Source organism: Corvus brachyrhynchos, unplaced genomic scaffold (assembly GCF_000691975.1).
Source record: "Corvus brachyrhynchos isolate BGI_N302 unplaced genomic scaffold, ASM69197v1 scaffold34, whole genome shotgun sequence".
In the NCBI taxonomy this organism is placed as follows: domain Eukaryota; kingdom Metazoa; phylum Chordata; class Aves; order Passeriformes; family Corvidae; genus Corvus; species Corvus brachyrhynchos.
In genome coordinates this window covers 775,114-794,422 of record NW_008238126.1, presented here as the reverse complement: position 1 = coordinate 794,422, position 19,309 = coordinate 775,114, and the positions used below count along the sequence as shown (strand labels likewise).

Below are 19,309 nucleotides of genomic sequence, written 5' to 3'. Positions count from 1 at the left end.
GGAACCGAGTTTATCACTACTGACAACTCCTCAAGCAAGCTGCTGCTGTGGTATTAAAGCCATGAGGATGAAGCACCAGGGAAACACCTCTTTCTTCTGGGGACCAAGCAGAGTCCTCACCCAGGCTGGGGAGTGGGAAAGCCTTAGGACACCTTCCCTAACCAGGAGTGCTCAGTGCCCCAGGTTTTGGAGGAAGAGCCCTGCACTCCCTTGGCAGAAGTGGAAATGTTCTGTCCTCTCCTAAGTGAAGGGTGGGATGGGAGAGGTAAAATTCTACACCATCAGCACCAGTGTGGGAAGTAAATTGCAATTCCCTGGAAAATGGGAAAACATTAGGTGAAAGGGCTGCTGGAAGTAAAACAAAGACCAGAGCAAGCACTGGCAGAAGGAGTAGCAGAGGGGAAAGAGAGAGAAAAGACCCTAACCCTCCACAGTAGCAGTGAAATAAGAAGCACCACAGAGCACATAGATCAGGCGGTCCAAAATAAGCAAGCAGGGATGATACATGTGAGAAAATCTGCCTCTTTTTAATCAAGTTGCTGGGTTTGCTTACAGACAGCATAGCAGCTTTGCCCAAGCCCTGGGGATGGAAGAACACTCCTTTGAGACTCTCCCTGCTTCCCACCTCCTTTCTGGCCCACTCCCCTTGGCTGCAGCTCCTGCCTGTAAAGGGTGACATGCTTGGTCCCTCCCTTGCTGCCATCAACCAGCCCATGGGGACAGGGATGCTGAAACGGGATGGGCTGCTGGGTCAGCAGGAGCTGGACAGGCAGGAGGGGCAGGAGGAGAGCCACTGGCTTGATTTTAGCACCATCAGCCCAGCGAGGCTTTCCTTCCCTCGTTACCTGCCCAGCCCACAACCTCCTGACACAGGAACTGACAACCCAAACCTCTCAGGTTGGAAACCCACTATGTGACAGGTCTGGGAAGGGGCCACCACCCCAAGGAAGCTGTGCCAGGTCGCAGGGGCTCCATGTTGTGGAGCAGTGAACATGGATGTTCCCCAGGGCAGGCAGTGGCCCTCCAGTTGTCCTCCTTGTGCAGGACAAGGGGGAGGTCTGACAACACACACAGTTTGCTAAAAAGGTACATGCAGCCTCGAAATGGTGAGGGACAGGGTGCCCAGAGAACTCAGGCTTGTCCCATCCCTGGAAGTGTTCAAGGTTTTCTGGATGGAGCTCCGAGAACTTGTTTTTGTCAAACAGGGATTGGAATGAAATGATCTTTGAGGTCCCTTCCAACCCAAAGCATTCTATTACTCTATGAAAATCCACTCTGGGGAAGCAAGAAGTTGCTGCCTTCCCTTGGTCTCTTTGTTAGTCCTTCAACAGCAGTACTTTTCAACTCACATTTCATTCAGCCCCCAGGTTCACACTTGATCTCTTTTCCCAGGATCAAACATATCCCCCAACTACTGGCAAAATTAGCTTTATATATTAGAATAAAAATATCACCCAGGGTGATGTGCCAACATTGCACAGTCTGGCACATCTAAACATCCAGGTTTTCCACCTGGATTCCCATGTCCCACTGATCAGGTTCTGATGCCTGACAACAAGGGTTTTCCCCAGCCAAAAACCATGCCAGGATCAAGCTGGGGACTGGTTTTATGCTCTCCGCACAGAGTTCAGCTCCCAGCTCCAAAAATAGAAAAATAGACAAACCAGAGAGTCCTCTTCTGTGGAAATGTGGCCATAGTGGGTTCTCTTCCTCGTGGGCTGTTTGTCCCCTGCAGCAATTGCTTTTCACACACACAGAGAAAGGAAATTTCATCTTGGTGAAAATCCAGGAGGAGAAATCAAATGTGCTCTTTGTGAGTGAACTGTAACTTTTTCTTTTCCCACTCAGCTCCTGCACTTGGCAACAAATGCTTTGGGCTCCAGCTGCAATTCCTATTTTGCTCTTTATTTGTAGCACTTGGCTTTCCAGTTTCTGTTCCCTGTTTCTTGCTCTCTTTGTTTTGTTTTTTTTGACTCATCTTACATAACAGAGACAGAATAACCCAGGACACATAGAAGGAACAGGGAAAAAGTTTCCCAAGTGAGAGCCCATTGCTGATGATAGGAGAGGGAAGCTTTAGCAGAGTGGTGCTGGCACCTTGCTGGGTGCCAAAGGAGGTCAGCAGTGCCTTCAAGCCACACATCTCTTCTTCCAGAGCCCCAGGGGTGTGGTGATCCCTGGCCTATAATGAACAGATCCAACAGAGGCATGAATTTGCACGGCCTATGACCTTACCAAACACAAGAGAATATAAGACAGATGCACTTTGCCATCTGTGTCTTCCCACGGTTGTTCTTTATGAAATGTGCCTGACACTCACAGTACAAGAGGACAGCTGCCACTTGAGATGGGGTTGAAAATGAAGCAAAGGATGTAATTAGTGCTTGTGTTGGCATTTGGACTTCCATGGCCAGTCCATTCACTTGAAAACTCCTTGGATTATAGCCTGAGTCCCATCATTTTCATCAAAACCTTGGTTAAATGCAGGACACCTGGCTGAATTCCAAAAGGCAGAGGCTAGCATTTGAGGAGGACTTCTGTCAGCAGACACCAGCTGCAGACAGCTGAGCTGAAGCCCGGCCAGCTCAGCAGCATGGCACAGCAGGGCTCAATGCTGAAATAAAGGCTGTCATCTTCTGGGCTACCTCATAGCAGTATTTTATCACCTCACAAAAAAAAATGTGGCAGAAGCTTAACACTTTGGTTTGCAGAAAGGTCTCTGTGGGTATTTCTGGGCTGGTGCTTAACATTCCTGCCAGCTACCCAAAATATTGATCTCTGTAACGAAAGCACACTAAAGGAAAGGATGTAAGTCCCCAGCTTTCAGCACCACTCCTCACCCATCTCCAAGCTCTGATGCGCCACAGTGGAGGAAGCAGAGAAAGGCAGGCTCCATCCCTGTGGCCTCTGCCTCCTGGCTTTGGCCAGTCCCTGGCAGAAATCAGGGCAGTGAAATGGCTGAGGCACCACCCCTCTGCCAGCATTGCAAAACTTCCTGCAAAGGGCAGCTCAAGTCCCTTTTCCTGCTTGGCAGCATAAAGGAGCTGGAACAAAAGCGTGAGCACAGATCCTAAATGCACCTGGACACTCCCCTCCTCCAAGACGGGGGTTTCTGTGGTGGCAATTTTCTTGGCAGAGATGGATAGAGGTGCTGGCTCAAATATGCACACTATGAAAAATTGTTCTGGCCAAACTCCATCTCATAAAGAATTATTGGGAAATAATATGGTTTCTAATTTAGTTAAATATTCTTGTTCCACTTTGGACTGAATTGGCAAGTGGAGGCTGGAGTAATGTCTTCCCTTGATTTTGATTAACTACAAGCATGCATTTCAATTGTTTAAGATAATGACTACACAGCCCAATGGGACACCTCCCTGCCTCAGACCTGGAATAGAAGTTTCCACATCTGAAATTATAATGTAATTTCTGCTAAATGCAACACTGCTGTGCAAAGTGTTTTCTTACAGCTTGGAGCGTATGCAAATTGGGCACAGCCTGAGGGCTGACAAGGATGCCTCAGTGCATTATTGATATGTTTCCTTTTCCCTGCTCCTTCCCAGCCAAGCACTGGAGCATATTCGAGTGCAGTGTTGAATCCCATTAGACAGAGGGGCAGGAGCAAACAGAGCCACTTGAGAAACCAAATCATCCAAAGGCTGGTGTTTCTGCTGGGTACCACTTCCTCAAGTGCTTCTTGGAGTCTCTGCTGCTGCAGGGAAATGGCACTCAGAGACACTCCCTCTCTCAAAGATACCACTGAAGTTCAATGACATTATGCCCTTGGGCAGATGGGGCTGGTCTGTGTTTGCTCAGCCCCTTTCTGCTGCAGGTCGGATGAATGGATCACTTAGATTTGGATGAGGCTTTTTCTCCCCCACAAAGCTGGAGGGATGGTGGGAAGGAGTCTACAGAGCCTGTAGATGTCAGAGTAAATGGAGCTGGATGGATATGGATTATTTTGTTAGGGCCGTCCTGCTAAGAAAGGATTAGAAACATTGCTATCAGAAAATTCACTGTGCACCCAGCAAAAGCCAGCCGTGGAAGAAAGCTAATACCCTTTGCTTCTAAATTAGAAACAGTATCTCACCTTCTGTCAAAACACAGAGTGAGACCAGCTTGGACTCAAACCAACTTGGTTTGCCTCTTTCAGCAGTGCCAGGAAGAATGGAAAACTGGGATGGGCCAGCATGGCACTGGGTACAGTCCCAGTGGATGAGACCATGTGTGTGTCACAGGTGTTTTGACAACAGGAAAGACATGGACCTGTTGGAGTGGGTCCAGAGGAGGGTCACTGAGCTGATCTCAGCACTGGAGCACCTCTCCTACAACAACAGGTTGAGAGAGTTGGGGCTGTTCAGCCTGGGGAAGAGAAGGCTCTGGGGAGATCTCAGAGAACCTTCCAGTACCTAAAAGGGTTGGAGAGGGACTTTTTAGGAGGGCTTGTTGTAATAGAACAAAGGAGTTAAAACTAAAAGAAGATAGATTTAGACTAGGTATAAGGGGAAACAATGGAACAGGTTGCCCAAAGAAGTTGGGGATGCCCCATTCCTGGAAATATTCAGGACCAGTTTGGACGGGGCTCTGAGCACCATGGTCAAGTTGAAGATGTCCCTGCCCATGGCAAGGGGTTTGGACTAGATGATGTAGAAAGATCCCCTTTCTAGATCCCCTCCAACCCAAACTATTCTATGATTTTTTTTTTTAATTATTTTTTGAGCTTTTTCTAGCCAAGCTTCAGAATAGTTTCTTGCTACCGACTGTACAAATCATGCACACTAAAATCAACTTACAAAGCCTCTTAGTCAGGTGTATTTTTTTACAGCTTATCTTGGCACTCAGCTGCTAACTGAAGGCTTTTCTAGCAAACACTGCTAATATTATGACTAGACTATCATGGCTCTGTTTCCAATGACAAATAAAATTCATCTATAGCCTGCCTGGCTAAAGGACAGCTGTGTATTAACATATTAAATGTGCAGCTACCTAGTAACACGCAACACATTAACTTGCAACGTGTTAGATCCACAGAGCCCACATCATTCCTGTTGGCATTTCTTCAAAACTAAATGCCCCAAGAAGTACCTAATTGCCATCAGCAGTCGGTGGGAGTAGAACCTCCCCAGTTTGGTACCCAAAGAGCATCTGTGCCACCAGGCAGGGCTGGTTTAGGACACACATTCCGTTGGGCCTCCGGAAGAGGTGCCTCCTTTTGGGGCAGCAGCTGGAGGCTGAGCAATGTGTCCTCAAATGTCTGAGAGGCACACGGCTTTGGCTCATGAATTGCTCTCTAGGTGGGTAAATATGTGCTCTTTGCAGAAAAAGTGAGATGCAAGTAAATTCCATCCAATAACTGAATTTAAAAGCCCATCCATCCCTCCTGCATGGGCACAGAGAGAGAAGGACATGTCTGTAGGAGTCCTACAGTACCTGCATGGGTTAAAATGAGGAGTCCCCCTCCACACCCACACCACAGAGCAGGACCAACCTGAAGAAAATGTCTTGTTTCCAGCAGATACCAAACTGTACTTTGGTTCTACCATCTGAGGTCACTTTTGCCTATCATTCTTGCATGTTTTGTTTTTTTTTCTTCTGAGGCAATTCCACAGGCTCAGGGGGAATTTATCCTGTCTTGAGCCAAAAGGCAAAACTCATCAGTCCCTCCAACATTTTGGGATTTGCTCCAGATGAGCAATTGATATAATTACACAAGACAAGAGGAAAAAATGATCCTCAGCTCTCATAGTAGCAGTGAGTTTTGCATGATTTAGCCAAATAATTTGCACACACATCCTATCCTCTTCTGAACAATGAGTGGGATTTCTAATTGGTTTCTTGGGAAATCATATTTGTATCTTCTATAGATGTTAAACAAAATAGATTTCTTCTGTATTAATCTGTCCACATTAATTTTCTGTACTCTGGACTGATGGAAATAATGAAGTGCCCCTTGGCTGACACAGTCTCTTAGAAATGCACACTGAAAGCTTTGTAAATAACTAAATTAATAACAATACCATTTCAGTTGTGTCCTCTGGGATTCTCCAGGATATGTCTGAACAAAGGATTAAAGAAGGTCGGTCAAATCTGACTCCACTTTCCACCCCTCACCCGTGTAAATCATATATTTAAGCATTTAAGAATTATCATTAAAATCCACATCTATCACACAATCTGCACTCACATCAACAAAACCAACCAAACAAAGCAAGACAATCCCTACACAAAAATCAAAGTAACTCCGTCATAACACAGAGCAAAAATGGGAAATTTACACAAAATCTACCCCTTGTCCCTTCACCATAATTACAACAAAAATTCCCCACAACCATTCTACTCTCTAACATTGTTCAGTTCATGTTTTGCCTAACCTTTCCCAATTACCATCCTTATCTCAAAATCCTCATGATCCTGGGTTTCAGCCCCAAAAAGGCTGTGAGGGGTTGACCCTGGCTGGATGCCAGGCATCCACCAAAGTCACTCTGTCACTCCCCTCCTCAGCTGGACAGGAGAGAGAAAATACAACAAAGGGTTCATGAGTCCAGATAAGGACAGGGAGAGATCTCTCACCAAAAACCATCACAGGCAAAACAGACTCAGCTTGGGGATATTAACTGAATTTATTAGTAACAAAATCAGAGCAGGATAATGAGAAGTAAAAATAAATTGTAAAAACAACTTCCTCCCACCCCTCCCTCCTTCCCAGCTCTTCCTCCTCCCCCCCAGTGTCACAGGGAGATGGGGAATGGGGGTTATGGTCAGTGCATCACACGCTGTTTCTGCCACTGCTCAGGGAGAGGAGTCCTTCCCCTGCTCCAGTGTGGGATCCTTCCCAGGGGAGACACTGCTCCATGAACTTCTCCAATGTCAGTCCATCCCATGTGTTCTCCACAGATCACTCCAGTGTGAGTTATTCTTCCCTGGGGCCAGTCGTTCAGGCACAGCCTGCTCCAGCCTGGGTCCCCCACAGGGTCACGAGTCCTACCAAGAAACCTGTTCCAGGGTGGGCTCCTCTCTCCATGGGTCTGCAGGTCCCTGCCAGGACCCTGCTTCAGCACAGGCTTCCCAGAGGGCCACAACCTCCTCTCAGCATCCCCTGCTCTGGTGTGGGTTCCTCCACAGGCTGCAGGTGGATCTCTGCATCCCTGTGCCCTCCATGGGCTGCAGGGGTGCAGCTGCCTCACCACGGTCTCACCAGGGGCTGCAGGGGAATCTCAGCTCCGGCACCTGGAGCAGCTCCTGCCCCTCCTTCTGCACTGACCTTGGTGTCTGCAGGGCTGCTCCTCTCACATATTCTCACCTTGCTCTTCTCTGGCTGCAATTACATCTGCACAATAACTTTTTTCCCTTCTTGAATTTGTTAGCACAGAAGTGTCACCACCATTTCTGACTGGCCCAGCCGTGCCCAGCGGTGGGTCTGTCCTGGAGCCGTCAGGGATTGGCTCTGCTGAACACAGGGGAAGCTTCCAGCAGCTTCTCACAGAAACCACCCCTGTAGCACCAAAATTGGCAGCACTCCTCTACCAAAATCAGGCCATGCAAACCCAGTACAGCAGCAATGTTTTAGAGTCATAACCACTCGCTGGCTGCTTTGAGGGCTGTGAAATGCATTGCTGGTTCTGACACATTTCTTAGGGGACAGATGCTTTATAGAGCGTGTGAAGGATTAGTTGTGGGTATTTGCTTTCATTGTATTTGTGCTCCTTTGTAACTTGTAATGCTGAAAGTTAAGCCTATACAAAGAGCACTGCACACTTTAGATGGTTTTCACATGGATGGTTACACTTTCTCCAGTATTCACGGCCAACAGTTTTGTGCAACACAGGTCCCTTCCCAGGAGCAAATTTGTTCTTCAGTTGCATTATCTTGCTAGCACTGACACTGAGCCAGTGGGTGAAATTAAGTGATTTTTGTCTCCCTTTTCTTCCAGGGTTTTTATGTTTACATCCCACAGGATTTGGTATAAGGTCTGCTTCTTCTTATGTTCAGTTTGAGCCACTTGCCCTACCGTAATAAAAACTAATTCTTAAGTGTAAGACAGTCAGTCATCTATACTACTACCAATTGTGGTTTGATTTTTTTTTAATTGTGTATTGGAGGGGTTGACTGGGATTTTTTGCACTGTTTCGGGAGGTTGCTTGAGTGGTTTTGTGTTATATTTTCTTTTATCCTCTCCTTTTCTTTACAGAGCTTTCTTTACTAAGAAAAGCTGAAGTTATCTCACAGGTTTCAGTATGAAATACAAAATGCTCTGTCAGTTAAGTAATACCACTACAACCAAGTCAAAAGGGGCTTCCACGAAAGAAAAACCTCAAACAACACATGTGACATGACAATATTTATTGATTCTAATTAAGGTTAAAAAAATTTCACAGCTGTCAGATAAAAATATCTGCAGAGCCTATTGAAAAGGGAGCTGAAGAAGGAAACCAAGGGAGACAGTCACCACAGAGGCACTTTAGAAAATGCTACGGTTATAAAAGGCACAAATTCATCACACACACAGCATATATATTCCTGCAAAGTGAAGTCACTCTTTTTTTTTTTCCCAAAACACAGAGGCAGGCACCACTGAGCACTGACCTGCACATGAGCACAGCAGACACGCTATAAGCGGCAGTCTATGACAACGCCTAAACGAATTCACTGGAGAGACACTTGGAAAGCAAGGCTGCTTTGGCTGTCTCATTTTTACAACCTGTTCTTCAACAGAAGGAAGATCAAGGTGATCTTAAGGTGGTGGAGATGGGAGAGGGAATGTTAGTTCATTTGAACACAGGTCAGGTTTATTTGTGAGCATTTGTGATCTGTGATTTGACGGGGTTTGCTTCTTGCCCAAGTGGCAGATCTGCAACTTAATCTTGACTCCCTAGTACTTCTGGGGGTCATACAATTCCGTCTTCCTCAAAAATATTTCTTTTTCATGTCTCAAAAAAGGGGAAAAATCTTAAAGTTTCTGCACATCTGTAAAGCCTACTTCAGTGAAACAACAGTCCCACTGTGGACACAGAAAGATTTCTTTAAGCCCCATAGCTTCTTGTCCAGGCCATGGGTTCCAGTGATGGATAATGCTCAGACATGTACTTAATTACTTGATTAATGTCTTCATATTGAGAGCAGATGTGCTATTTGGAATCAAGATCTGCACCGGGTAAAAAAAATGCACAAATTAAAGGGAAGACAAGGGGGCTGCCTCAGGTTGTTCACATCCTTGTTATTGTTGAGTAGTTTACACAATTAGATTTCAAGTACTTTGGTTAACACAGATTTTTATGCCATGACCTGTCATTCCTTGCAATGTACGGTGGCTATCAGGACAGAGTATAAGAAAGTAAATCTCTTTTTTTTTTTTTTTGTAAACTCTTAAGAGCATTACAAAATATGCATGGTAACACAGTTCAGTTCGTAAGAGACAAATACAATTATTTCCATAGTTGTTCCTATAGTACATTTTACAAAGCTGGTAAACTGGTGGAACTTTCATGATAGCAGTTGTCTCATCAAGTGTGTTAATAAATTGAGAATACAGCACGACTGGTTATCCATTAAAACAGACTTCATTCCTCTCTTCAAAGGGTTAGCATGAATTTTAGTTTCAAAAACATAAGCCAGTGCTAACAGTTCCCTCTACCCATAGGGAAGCAGCTTGATTCTCTACCTACATTTGTCAATTCACTCATCCTGCTGGCATCCACGCACACAAGGTGCCATGTATTCCTTTTGTGTTGAAAATGTTGAGAAAACAGCAGCAAATCCTTTTTTTAATCCCATAGTGGTGGTAAGGTCCACAGCACAATCATAGCAAGACACGGCTTTAAAGACAAAGAGAGCTTTCCTAAAGCTTTGGCAGTCTGAAAGGAAGAACACAGAGACTTTAGAATGCTAATACAGATGTTACAATTCAGACCTCCCAGCTCCAACCAGATTTGATTAGAAAATTTCAGGGAATCCAAATTTAATTTGACATTCCAAGTCTCACCTACTTCAGTTGTGGCAGAATAAGATGAGAAATGCTTTGTGGGATTGCTTTATTTTTTTTTCCTTTTTTTTTTTTTCACTTTGAAATGAAGAATATAGAAGGTTTGTAAGTATAGAAACTTTTCAATATTTTTTTAATTGGTCAATCTCATGAAAAGGTTAGGTTATAAATCAGTTCAGTTCTAACTACCTAATTTCTGGTTTTGATTGGAATTTCTGCCCCTGTGGCACACAGCAAGATCTTGTTAAATGGGGAAAAACTTCTGCCAGATTCAGGAGTAAAGAAGAGAGAAATACATTTTGGATGTGAATAAAACTGATTTATCCTCATTAATTTCATGAATCTGCTCCTCTTTAGAGAATGTGGAGTATTTCTAGGGCAGAAGCAGGACCCGAATTCCAAATAGTTCTGGCAGAAAAATCATCTGCAAATGCAGTAGTTCTTTATATGTAAAGTAAGTATTCACTGTCTAGCACTTACAAATATTGGGGCCAAGACTTTAAAAATGTCTTCCCAAATTTAGGTTCCTGTGTTTATTTCTGGCCTGAGAATTGTGTGAGTTGCAAAAACTCTGAACTTCCCATTCAGCTTTCAGTTCCTAATTCATTTAGTAAATAAATCACAGGGACAGAAAGCCATGTAGAAGCTCTCTGCAGTAGGCAAATGTCCCAGCAAATTAGAGCTCGATGTGATACAACGAGAGAGGCCATATGTACACTGCTGCACTCTTCTTCTGCCTTAAAGATCTTTATGCCTGAAAAGTTCCCCCATGCATTTTAAAAGGCCGTTATGAGGATATTCATTTGTGATAAAATCCAAGCTGCTGCTACAAGATGATGTTTAACTGGCACATCAAGTTAAAAAGAACAAAACCTAAGGGCCGGAAAGCGAGGTGCTGCTCACAAATATTACAGCTTTCCAAGCAGTTTGGTAAATTTCCATGGGACTATTTGGAGAACAAAGTACTGCTCTACACAAGCAAGATCAGATGCTAGCCAAAAAAGTCTGCCTGAGACTGGTGATACAGTTCCTCCACCTTCTGCTCGCACCAGTTGCTGGATTTATTATTATACTTCCTTCCATGGCTCTTTACTGCAATCCATTTTTTTTACATATAAATTGGTACTCAGTGAAGGGAGAAGTGCAGCAAACAGACTCTGAAAAATTCCAGACATCTCCAGCTTCATGTGCACCAGATCTTGTTCTCAGCCATACCTATGTCTTCCTGTTTTGTCTTGTGCACAGGTAACACAGCAGAAATATCTAGAACAAGGTACCAACAGGCTGACAAGTAGGCACTGAGATCTTGGTGAGTGGATTTTCTTTTTACTTCCCCCCCACCCCTGCATCCTGCCTTCTTTATATCTTCTTTTTCTCCACTGTTTGAACAGCACTAACCTGTGAAGGGCAGAAGCACTTGCATGTGACTCTCCTATCCACGGCTGTCTTTGAGCTCACTATCGTTTACATCATTAGTTACCAAAAGTGTATAATGAGTACAACACAGCACAGCAGGCAGAAGTGGAAGTGCTAATCCCATGAATATGGTTGTTAGGAGAGACCAAAGCTCTGGATCAGCAAATCTGTGCTCAGCATGAAGCAAGAGTTTGGGCGCAGATAAGTTGGTGGGTTTTGTTGGTGGTTTTTTTAGTTTTTTGTTTGTTTTGGGGGGGTTTTGTCTTGGTTTTGGGTTTTTTTTTTGGGGGGGGGGGGTTTTTGTTTGTTTGGGTTTTTTGTTGTTATTGGGTGGGGGGTGCTGTTGTTGTTGTTGTTGTTATATTTTGCTTGTTTAATGCTAACACTACATTTTCAAGCCCATTTTGCCCTACCAGGCAAGAGACAGCCTCAAGGCACCCACAGGGACAGACTGGACTGGACCACACGAGCTCTGCTGTGCCAGGCAGTCACGAACACAGCTGGGGAGCCTGAAATCAACCACACTGCCAAACACAGCAAAATATTGTCCTTTAACTCACTGTAGGACACATAAGCCACTGGAAATGCCAGCATCCTATGGCTGTACTTGCATAGTTCAGGTGGATAAATTCAGCCTGACTCGTCCCTTAGGTGCTCCCCGGGCTCTGGACATCTGGGTAAAAAATAAAAATACTAACAGTTTTTTACCAGTAATTTGCATGAACTATTTAATTATCCTGTAAGTTGTGGATTTCTTTTCTCAGTCTACCACACAGAAAGGCAGAAATCCTTTGTTTACAGCTAGAGATTTTGTTGTACAATACAAATAGGGCCTGTGGAGACTTGGAGTTCAGGGTCTGGTACAGATGTAAGAGTAAAACCAACTAGAAACCTCAAGGTGATAACACCTGATACCTCAGAAATTCAACAACCAGACAGTTACTGCTAGAAATAGGCCTGGACTCTAGGGGCTCTTTTTCAATATGGGTCCCCTTTCTATATCCCTTCCCTCCAACCTATTTCTCTACTGTTTTCACCTCTTCCTCAGATTTTGGAGACAGGAAAGTACATGACAAAAGAAAACCTCTGAATAAAAAAAGAAAATCCCTCAGTTGGGAGGCTTTGAGTTGGCACCTTTTTTCAGTTTCGAAGTCCCTTTTTGTAGGCAAATAACCCAGCTGCAGCCACAGAGGCGAAGAAAGTGGAAAATCCAATCAGCTTTAGCAGTCCTGGCACAGATGGCAAGTTCCTCTCCCAGAAGGTTGTAGTGATGGGCAAAGCTGGCACATCCTGTGGGGAGAGCATCCATTATCCACAGAACATCTCCACTGTGAGAGGCAGGATATAAATGGAGAGATTCTTGCAGCAGGAACAGAACTGGGTTGAAGCAGTTATATCTTATCAAGAAGCAGTATATCCAGATTTTCTCTCAGTTAAAGGGAAGAACACACACATGGAAAGGATTCACAGCCCAGTTAAAAAGTGCAGCTCTTTCCAATCCTGCCTTACAGACTTGTCAGATGGGTGCCCTCTCTGAGTTTCTATCCTCTTCCTTTTTTAGGGAAGGGCAATTTTGGTGAGTAAGGGAAAGTTTATTGTGGCTTTGATTTAGTGAACTTATATAAAAACAGCCAACAAAATTTTATCTCATCAGCAAAACAGCAGGAAAAAAAACCCAATCCATTTTATCTACATAAATACTTACAACTGATTCAGGTTCTGGCTTCCAAATTTCACTGTCTGGGATTTTCCTCATAGCAAACAGTATCTGAAAATAAGTAACACTCTCAATAAGTGCAATTGATTCTTCAGAATGGAAAAAAAAAATCTGGCTTCAATTCTTGTTTATAAACGGCGTGATGACTGAGTGCATAAATCAAAATGTATTCAAATTTTAGAAGAAAACTCAACCTTTTACGACGCATTTCTGGAGGCTTGATATTAATAAGACACTCCTCCTACTGGAACATAGAAACAGTAACAGAAAAATCTCTTTATGCTTAGTCCATGCAGGATATTGGAATTTGGCCAGTCCCACGGGAACAAGGTAATGTGATTATGACTAAGAGCTAAGCAGACACTCATGGCACAGTGAGGCATGAAGACACCAGCTACAAGGAGTCGCTTGTCTTGCAAATTTTATCATGATGTAGGAAGGGGCATGAAGACACCAGCTACAAGGAGTCGCTTGTTTTGCAAATTTTTATCATGATGTAGGAAGAGGAACAGCATCCTGGGAGTGATGACAGACCACTACTTCCAGACAAAGAAAAGCAAAACTAAAATGAAAACTTTCTCAATGGGAAAGTTACCAATTTAAAGTATCAAAGCTAGCAGAGATCAGAAGGACAGCAAAGGCTATTTGAAGTGATAGTCAGGGAAGATAGCAAGATTAGCTTCTTCTACAGTGAAATAAAATGGAAATGGTTATATTAATGTTTTTCCTATTCCAGGCACTTGTAGATTTAAGATTTAATATCTTTTACAATGGGCTTTTACTGTAGACAAGATTCATGGACCCTGTCAACCCTTCAATGCAGAAGAGTGAGAAGCACTAAATTTTCAACACATTTTCCTCTCTTAAGTAAATGAGGAAAGGAAAACATCAAAATTTTTACCAGTCAAGTGCACTTATCAGCTCTTCTGCTGACGCCTATGGAGGCTCTGCTGTAATGTCCTTAAATTAGAGAGGTCATGAGGCACTGCCTCTGGAGCCTTTCAGGAGCAGTTCAGGTATAACTTTCCCAAATGACAATTTAGGAACAGTTAATCCCTGTTTCTAGGGGCAGGGGTATGGGCTAGATGAACTCTCCACATCCCTTCCAGGACCATTTGTGTTCCATGACTGTAGCTTTTAGCCACAAGGTTCCCTTCACCTCAGAAAACAAAAACTAAATTTCTTTTGCTGTTCCCTAAACTGTAATGTTCCTGAAAATACTTGGGGAATTGGCATTTTCTCAGAAGAAAAATATCTAAGTCCTTGTTTAGTGACTTTATGTTAAGGCTGTCTCGATGGAATAGCACTGCATTGGAAACACCGAGGAAGGGAGTGGCTTGGTGTGCAGAGCTGCAGGACTGAGCTGTTCCCATGCTCTAACAGCCAGGATCATTCAGTGTGATGATTAACACATTTGGGAGAAAAATTACTAGGGGAGAATTTGGCATTTCTGCAAAAGAAGAAAGAATTTAATCCTAGAAACAAGGGGAGAGTTTGACAAAATAGCCAGAGCCCTTCCTAACATTCCAGATCTTAGGGCAGAACCTTTATCCTTTTTGAAGTCTGCCCCCTTTGCAGGGATTTGCATCAAGATGCAGAACACCCAAAGTTGTCAACACTCGGTTTTCATTTCCCCTCCAACCACAAGATCTTTCATTTTCCACAGGACATTTGACAGTGCCCCCTGAGCATCTTCTGTACCTCTCTGGCTGCTCTTTCTCCAGCCTGGACAGCCCCCTCCATGTATCCACTCCACTCTGTGGCTGTCTCTGTGCCAGCAAAATAGATCCTGCCAACAGGTTGCCGAATTATCCTGGAAGGGACCAAGCAAAAAGTCACGTCAGTGTCAGGAAAGAACTGAAATAGTTGGGTTAATGTTGGAATAAAGTGTTTTAAATGACAGCAGGAACTTGAAGATAATTGCACTGGGTGAGTGGAGCTGGAGGAGGAGTCTGGGTTGCATTTAACTTACTACAGTGAACACACATTTTCTAAATGTTTACACTGTTCATAGGTGAAAAGGACTAGTTTGAGATGAGACTTACACTACCTCACAATTCCAGCCTGTGGCATAAATACCAATGCCAGGCATTACTGGCACAGTGTAGTATTCTGAAATTGCTCCATAATATTTGAAGCAATAAGTAAATAAACAAAAAGCATTGTTTAAACTCTATTTTTTGTCAGAATCTGCAATAATTATCATTTTAATTACTTTAAATACTAAGGCCTCCGTAAGCTCTTTGTTACAACTGCTTTATTGCCCTAAGTTACTTTTAAATTGTAAGAACTTAAGCTTCAAAAGTAGGGCTATTCCAGCACATTAAAACCTGTGTATCTAAATCCAGTCACCAGTCTGAAGTAAATCTTTCCCTTCTCAGTAAATCTTATTTTCATGCAAAAACTGAAGTGGGAGAGGACTGTATACAATGGCACACTGTATTAGGCTTTCACTGCTAAAAAGAAGGAATGGTCCAAAGAAATCTCTCATTACTATCAATGTTGGCAAGAATTAACTCTGTCAGTATTTTTAAAACATCACCTAAAGATGTGCTTGAAATGGTTACACTGATCTCAAATACCCAAAGCCTGTTTTGTAAGCAGACTGTGAAAGCTTCCCAGCTCCCTTCCCAGAACCTACTCAGCTGTACTCACCAAATAACAGGAGTGGATAAAAGGCCCTAATGATACTGTACTCATCCATCATAAAGCCCAATGGAGACAAGTGGAAGGTTGTATTGTCTGTTTAAAACATCCCCCAGTGATCTTAAAGGTGTAAAGCGAACAGTGACAGAGGATTTATGACCCTTTCTGAGGATATTTATTAACTTGGTCTTATCTTACCACTCCAAAGCCCACTATAAATAGGCACTGTACCTTCCATACTGAGTCATTACGCCTGGTGGGAAGTAGGCTGTGTAGCAGCCCCCAGAATACTGCTCTTCACACCAGTTCTTCTCTTCATAATGCACTGGCTGTAAAACAGAGATTAATTCACTCAAGGAAAGGACAGAGTCTCGAGGAAGTTAATAACAGAACTGAGGAGAGAGCAGAGAAGAACAGCTTATCATTTGTTGCATGTCAACGTGTGACAAAATGAGCACATTTAACAAGTCTCTTAATGCAACACAAACCCAACACAATAAGCCCTAATTTTTTAAAAATAGGAATACACTGTCTAAAAAACTGGTTAATCTGGCCATTGTAGAACACAATCCCCTTAATCTGTCAACATTAATTTATGCTTTGTGCACAAATTTATGCTTTGAGCCATGTAAAGCAAAATTAACCTCTGGTGTATACAGCTGTAATACTTGTAATGTGTACATTGGGTACAAACATACACTGTTAAAAGTGCAAAGTGTGGCACTTGTATGGCTCTGTGTTGAAAATCATGTGTTCTCCAGATTGGTGTCTACAATTTTTAACCTTGTAAAATTGTCCTTAGAAGTATAAGCAGTGTTAGTCCCATAATCTAAGTGTGAGATCACACCAACCCTAACAGTCATTTACCTTTACAGGGAAGAGAAGGCAAGGGGAAGGCAAAAGAAAAACAACCCAACATGTGCAGCGGTGGATCTTAACAACCAGTAAGAGAGAAGATACAGGATGGACAGAGGGGGAAAGCAAACCTGTCACGTGTGACAGCAGCTGAGCTTTAGGGTGGCAAGCACCGAAAATTCCACCCATGGAGCTGGACAAGAACATACTAACAACATCTTTTAATGTTTCATTAATGTTCATAAAGCTTGTTCTTATCCTCACTGTCAAATCCAGCCCAAGACTTGCCATAATCTTCTCTCCATTCCTCTACCGAGGGCAGCAAGTGCTCCCATAGCAGGTACCTTTTCCAAAGGTATCTTTTCCAGAGATTTTGTGCTTACATGTAAAGCTTCCTCTGATCCCAGAACCTTTGCATAGAGCTCACATAGCCTCATCTTCCTGCAAGAGAAAAGCAACAGAAGACTTCAGTGTGGGGAAGAGAAAAAAAACCACCTCTAATTTACTCTACTTCCACGAGAACAAGTATTGTACCTGCTTGAATTTGAGGTTCCAGCTTCTTGGGATCTATCCTAATTCATCACCCTCTGGATCACTAGAAACAACCCAAGCTCCTGTGCTGCATAAATGCTGGTTTTCTAGCAGTTTCACAAGCTGTTCCCTTAAGATAACTCTAGCAGCCCAAACCCCAAAATTATCCAAATGTTCTCCAGGCTGTCAGGAAAGAAAGTAGTAAGGTAATGCACTTTTTTGTCTTGGCACATAGTCTAACTTAAGGTTTGCTCCTACTAAGATGCAGGTCTCGATATACTGTGGCTATGAGGGAATCAGTACTTTATTTCTGCATATATAAAATTTCCTCCTGTTTTAGTTTATGAGTCTACAAATCATTGAATATAGTTCATTCTGTAGCAAATCCCAAGTGCAATTAAGTTTGTTCCTACAAGCCCTTGGGTCTTACTCTTAGCCACGCTGCACCAATTCCCAAAAGCAAGAAGATCAGGATGAAATAACAATTATGAAAAAAACCCCTGCAAACACAGCTCTGGAAAGACATTTACTTCTGGAAGCAAATCCAGTGCTCCACAGAAAGCCATGCTGGGCACAGAAATACAGGAGTCCCAGCTCTGTAACTCTGAGGACTACACTTTCAGCTATGAAAGCACGTGAGGAAGCCACACATAATTGCTGTAAGAAGCAACCCAGCTCTACAGGAGCCCAGGTATACCCATGAGCAGCTGAACTCAAAGAATGCTATGGAAAGGGGATGAGGAGAAATAGGATGACTTGAAGGCCCTTGAAGGTGTCCTCACATTCAGGTTGGAGCTTGAGCAAGAAAGTGAAGGTTGCTACAGCTCAGGAAGAGCCATGGCCCTGGTGTGGATTTGCTGCTGGCAGGTGTCAAGCCAAGCAGCAGCAGCGGGGAGGAAACAGCCCCTTCCCTTTGCCCTGGGGCAGAGGACAATGGTCAGCCTGCTCCAGAAGCAGTGACTGGCCAGGAAGGCTCAGAGAGCTTCAGGACCTACGTATGAACATTCCTCTGCTGTCAGGGGTGACACAAATCCAGCAACAGCCATAAAGAAAAGGGTGATTTCCCAATTTCTCCGTAAGTGAGGTGAGCACTGTGCCCTGCAGACCACGAGCACCTACCCAGTGTCTGAACAGAACAAAGCCATTCCAACAGCAGGATTCAGCCAAGCCTCTGCTGAGGTCTGCCCACCACCTCTCACAAACACCATTGGCCCCGGCTCTCAGGGCAGGTCAGAAACACCACAGGGCGCCACAGGAAAGGGAGTTATCACCTTGGGACCCATCTGCTTCTGCTCCTCTCAGCACCATGGCAGGGATGAGAAGGACCCCTCTAGACCTGCCTGTGCCCTGCCTTTTTTCCACAATGACTTGCAGACCCTCCAGGGAGCCTGGAAATGGCATACCAGTGGCAGGTAGATACTGTCACTTGTGGCCAACTGCAGGGCTCCACGAAGGTGCAAGTTCACAGCTGTGTGCTGAGCACATTGCCAATATAGATTAGTTAGTTTAAGAGAGCTGTGCAAAGGAAAATATTAAGCTTCAGGTCAAGGGCATCTTCAGACTGTTAAGAAGTGTCGACATTGGAAGGAATTATTCACCGGTAATAGGGTATTATTTGACAAGAAAAACAAAACCCAAATGAGCAAACAAAAGCAAAACCAAAAGTTTCTAAAAGATTGAATTGTAGCAACAGAAATCAATCACTGAGGTCATCACCCCTAATAAGAGCAATCTTTGCATCTGTGCTGGTCTCTCTGCAAGATCTACACTTTTTGTCCTAGAGCAGTTTAAATAAATTTGTTTTAATGGACTTGTAGTTAATGCTAACATGGAACATACAGAATATACAGTGAGTAAAATATGGCATATGCAGTGAGTAAAATCCTTCTTGGCTTTGGGCTCAGCTGTGAAATTGCTATAAGCACTAAATAAGAGGAATGTTATGCCCAGAGCTACCAAGGTAGGGTCCTGTTGAGTCACACTGTGTCCAGTGTGGAAGAAGTGCACATGCAGACACTCAGCTCTTTTCCTGGTCTCTTACTCCACAGCAGTGTGTGATGCCATGGCCTTCATTGCACAGCTCTGAAAGGCAGGGCACAATCTCACTATTGGCACCTGGCCTGGGAAGACCAGCTGGAAGGCAGCAGTGATTTTTATTCCCTTCA

The 19,309-nt window shown here is 43.8% G+C and overlaps 1 protein-coding gene across 1 annotated transcript in view; it reads right to left on the bottom strand.

Moving 5' to 3' along the window:
• Positions 1–11,685: 11,685 nt before the first annotated feature.
• Positions 11,686–19,309, bottom strand: part of LOC103615014 (amine oxidase [flavin-containing] B) — a 29,858-nt gene continuing 22,234 nt past the window's right edge. Inside the window, exons 10-14 of the mRNA XM_017733428.1 lie at positions 16,997–17,054; positions 15,990–16,087; positions 14,814–14,925; positions 13,101–13,163; positions 11,686–12,685 (exon numbers count right to left, since the gene is read on the bottom strand). Of these exons, the coding sequence (XP_017588917.1) occupies positions 12,536–12,685; positions 13,101–13,163; positions 14,814–14,925; positions 15,990–16,087; positions 16,997–17,054 (481 nt within the window). The 3' untranslated portion in view covers positions 11,686–12,535. The remainder of the gene's footprint in view (positions 12,686–13,100; positions 13,164–14,813; positions 14,926–15,989; positions 16,088–16,996; positions 17,055–19,309) is intronic.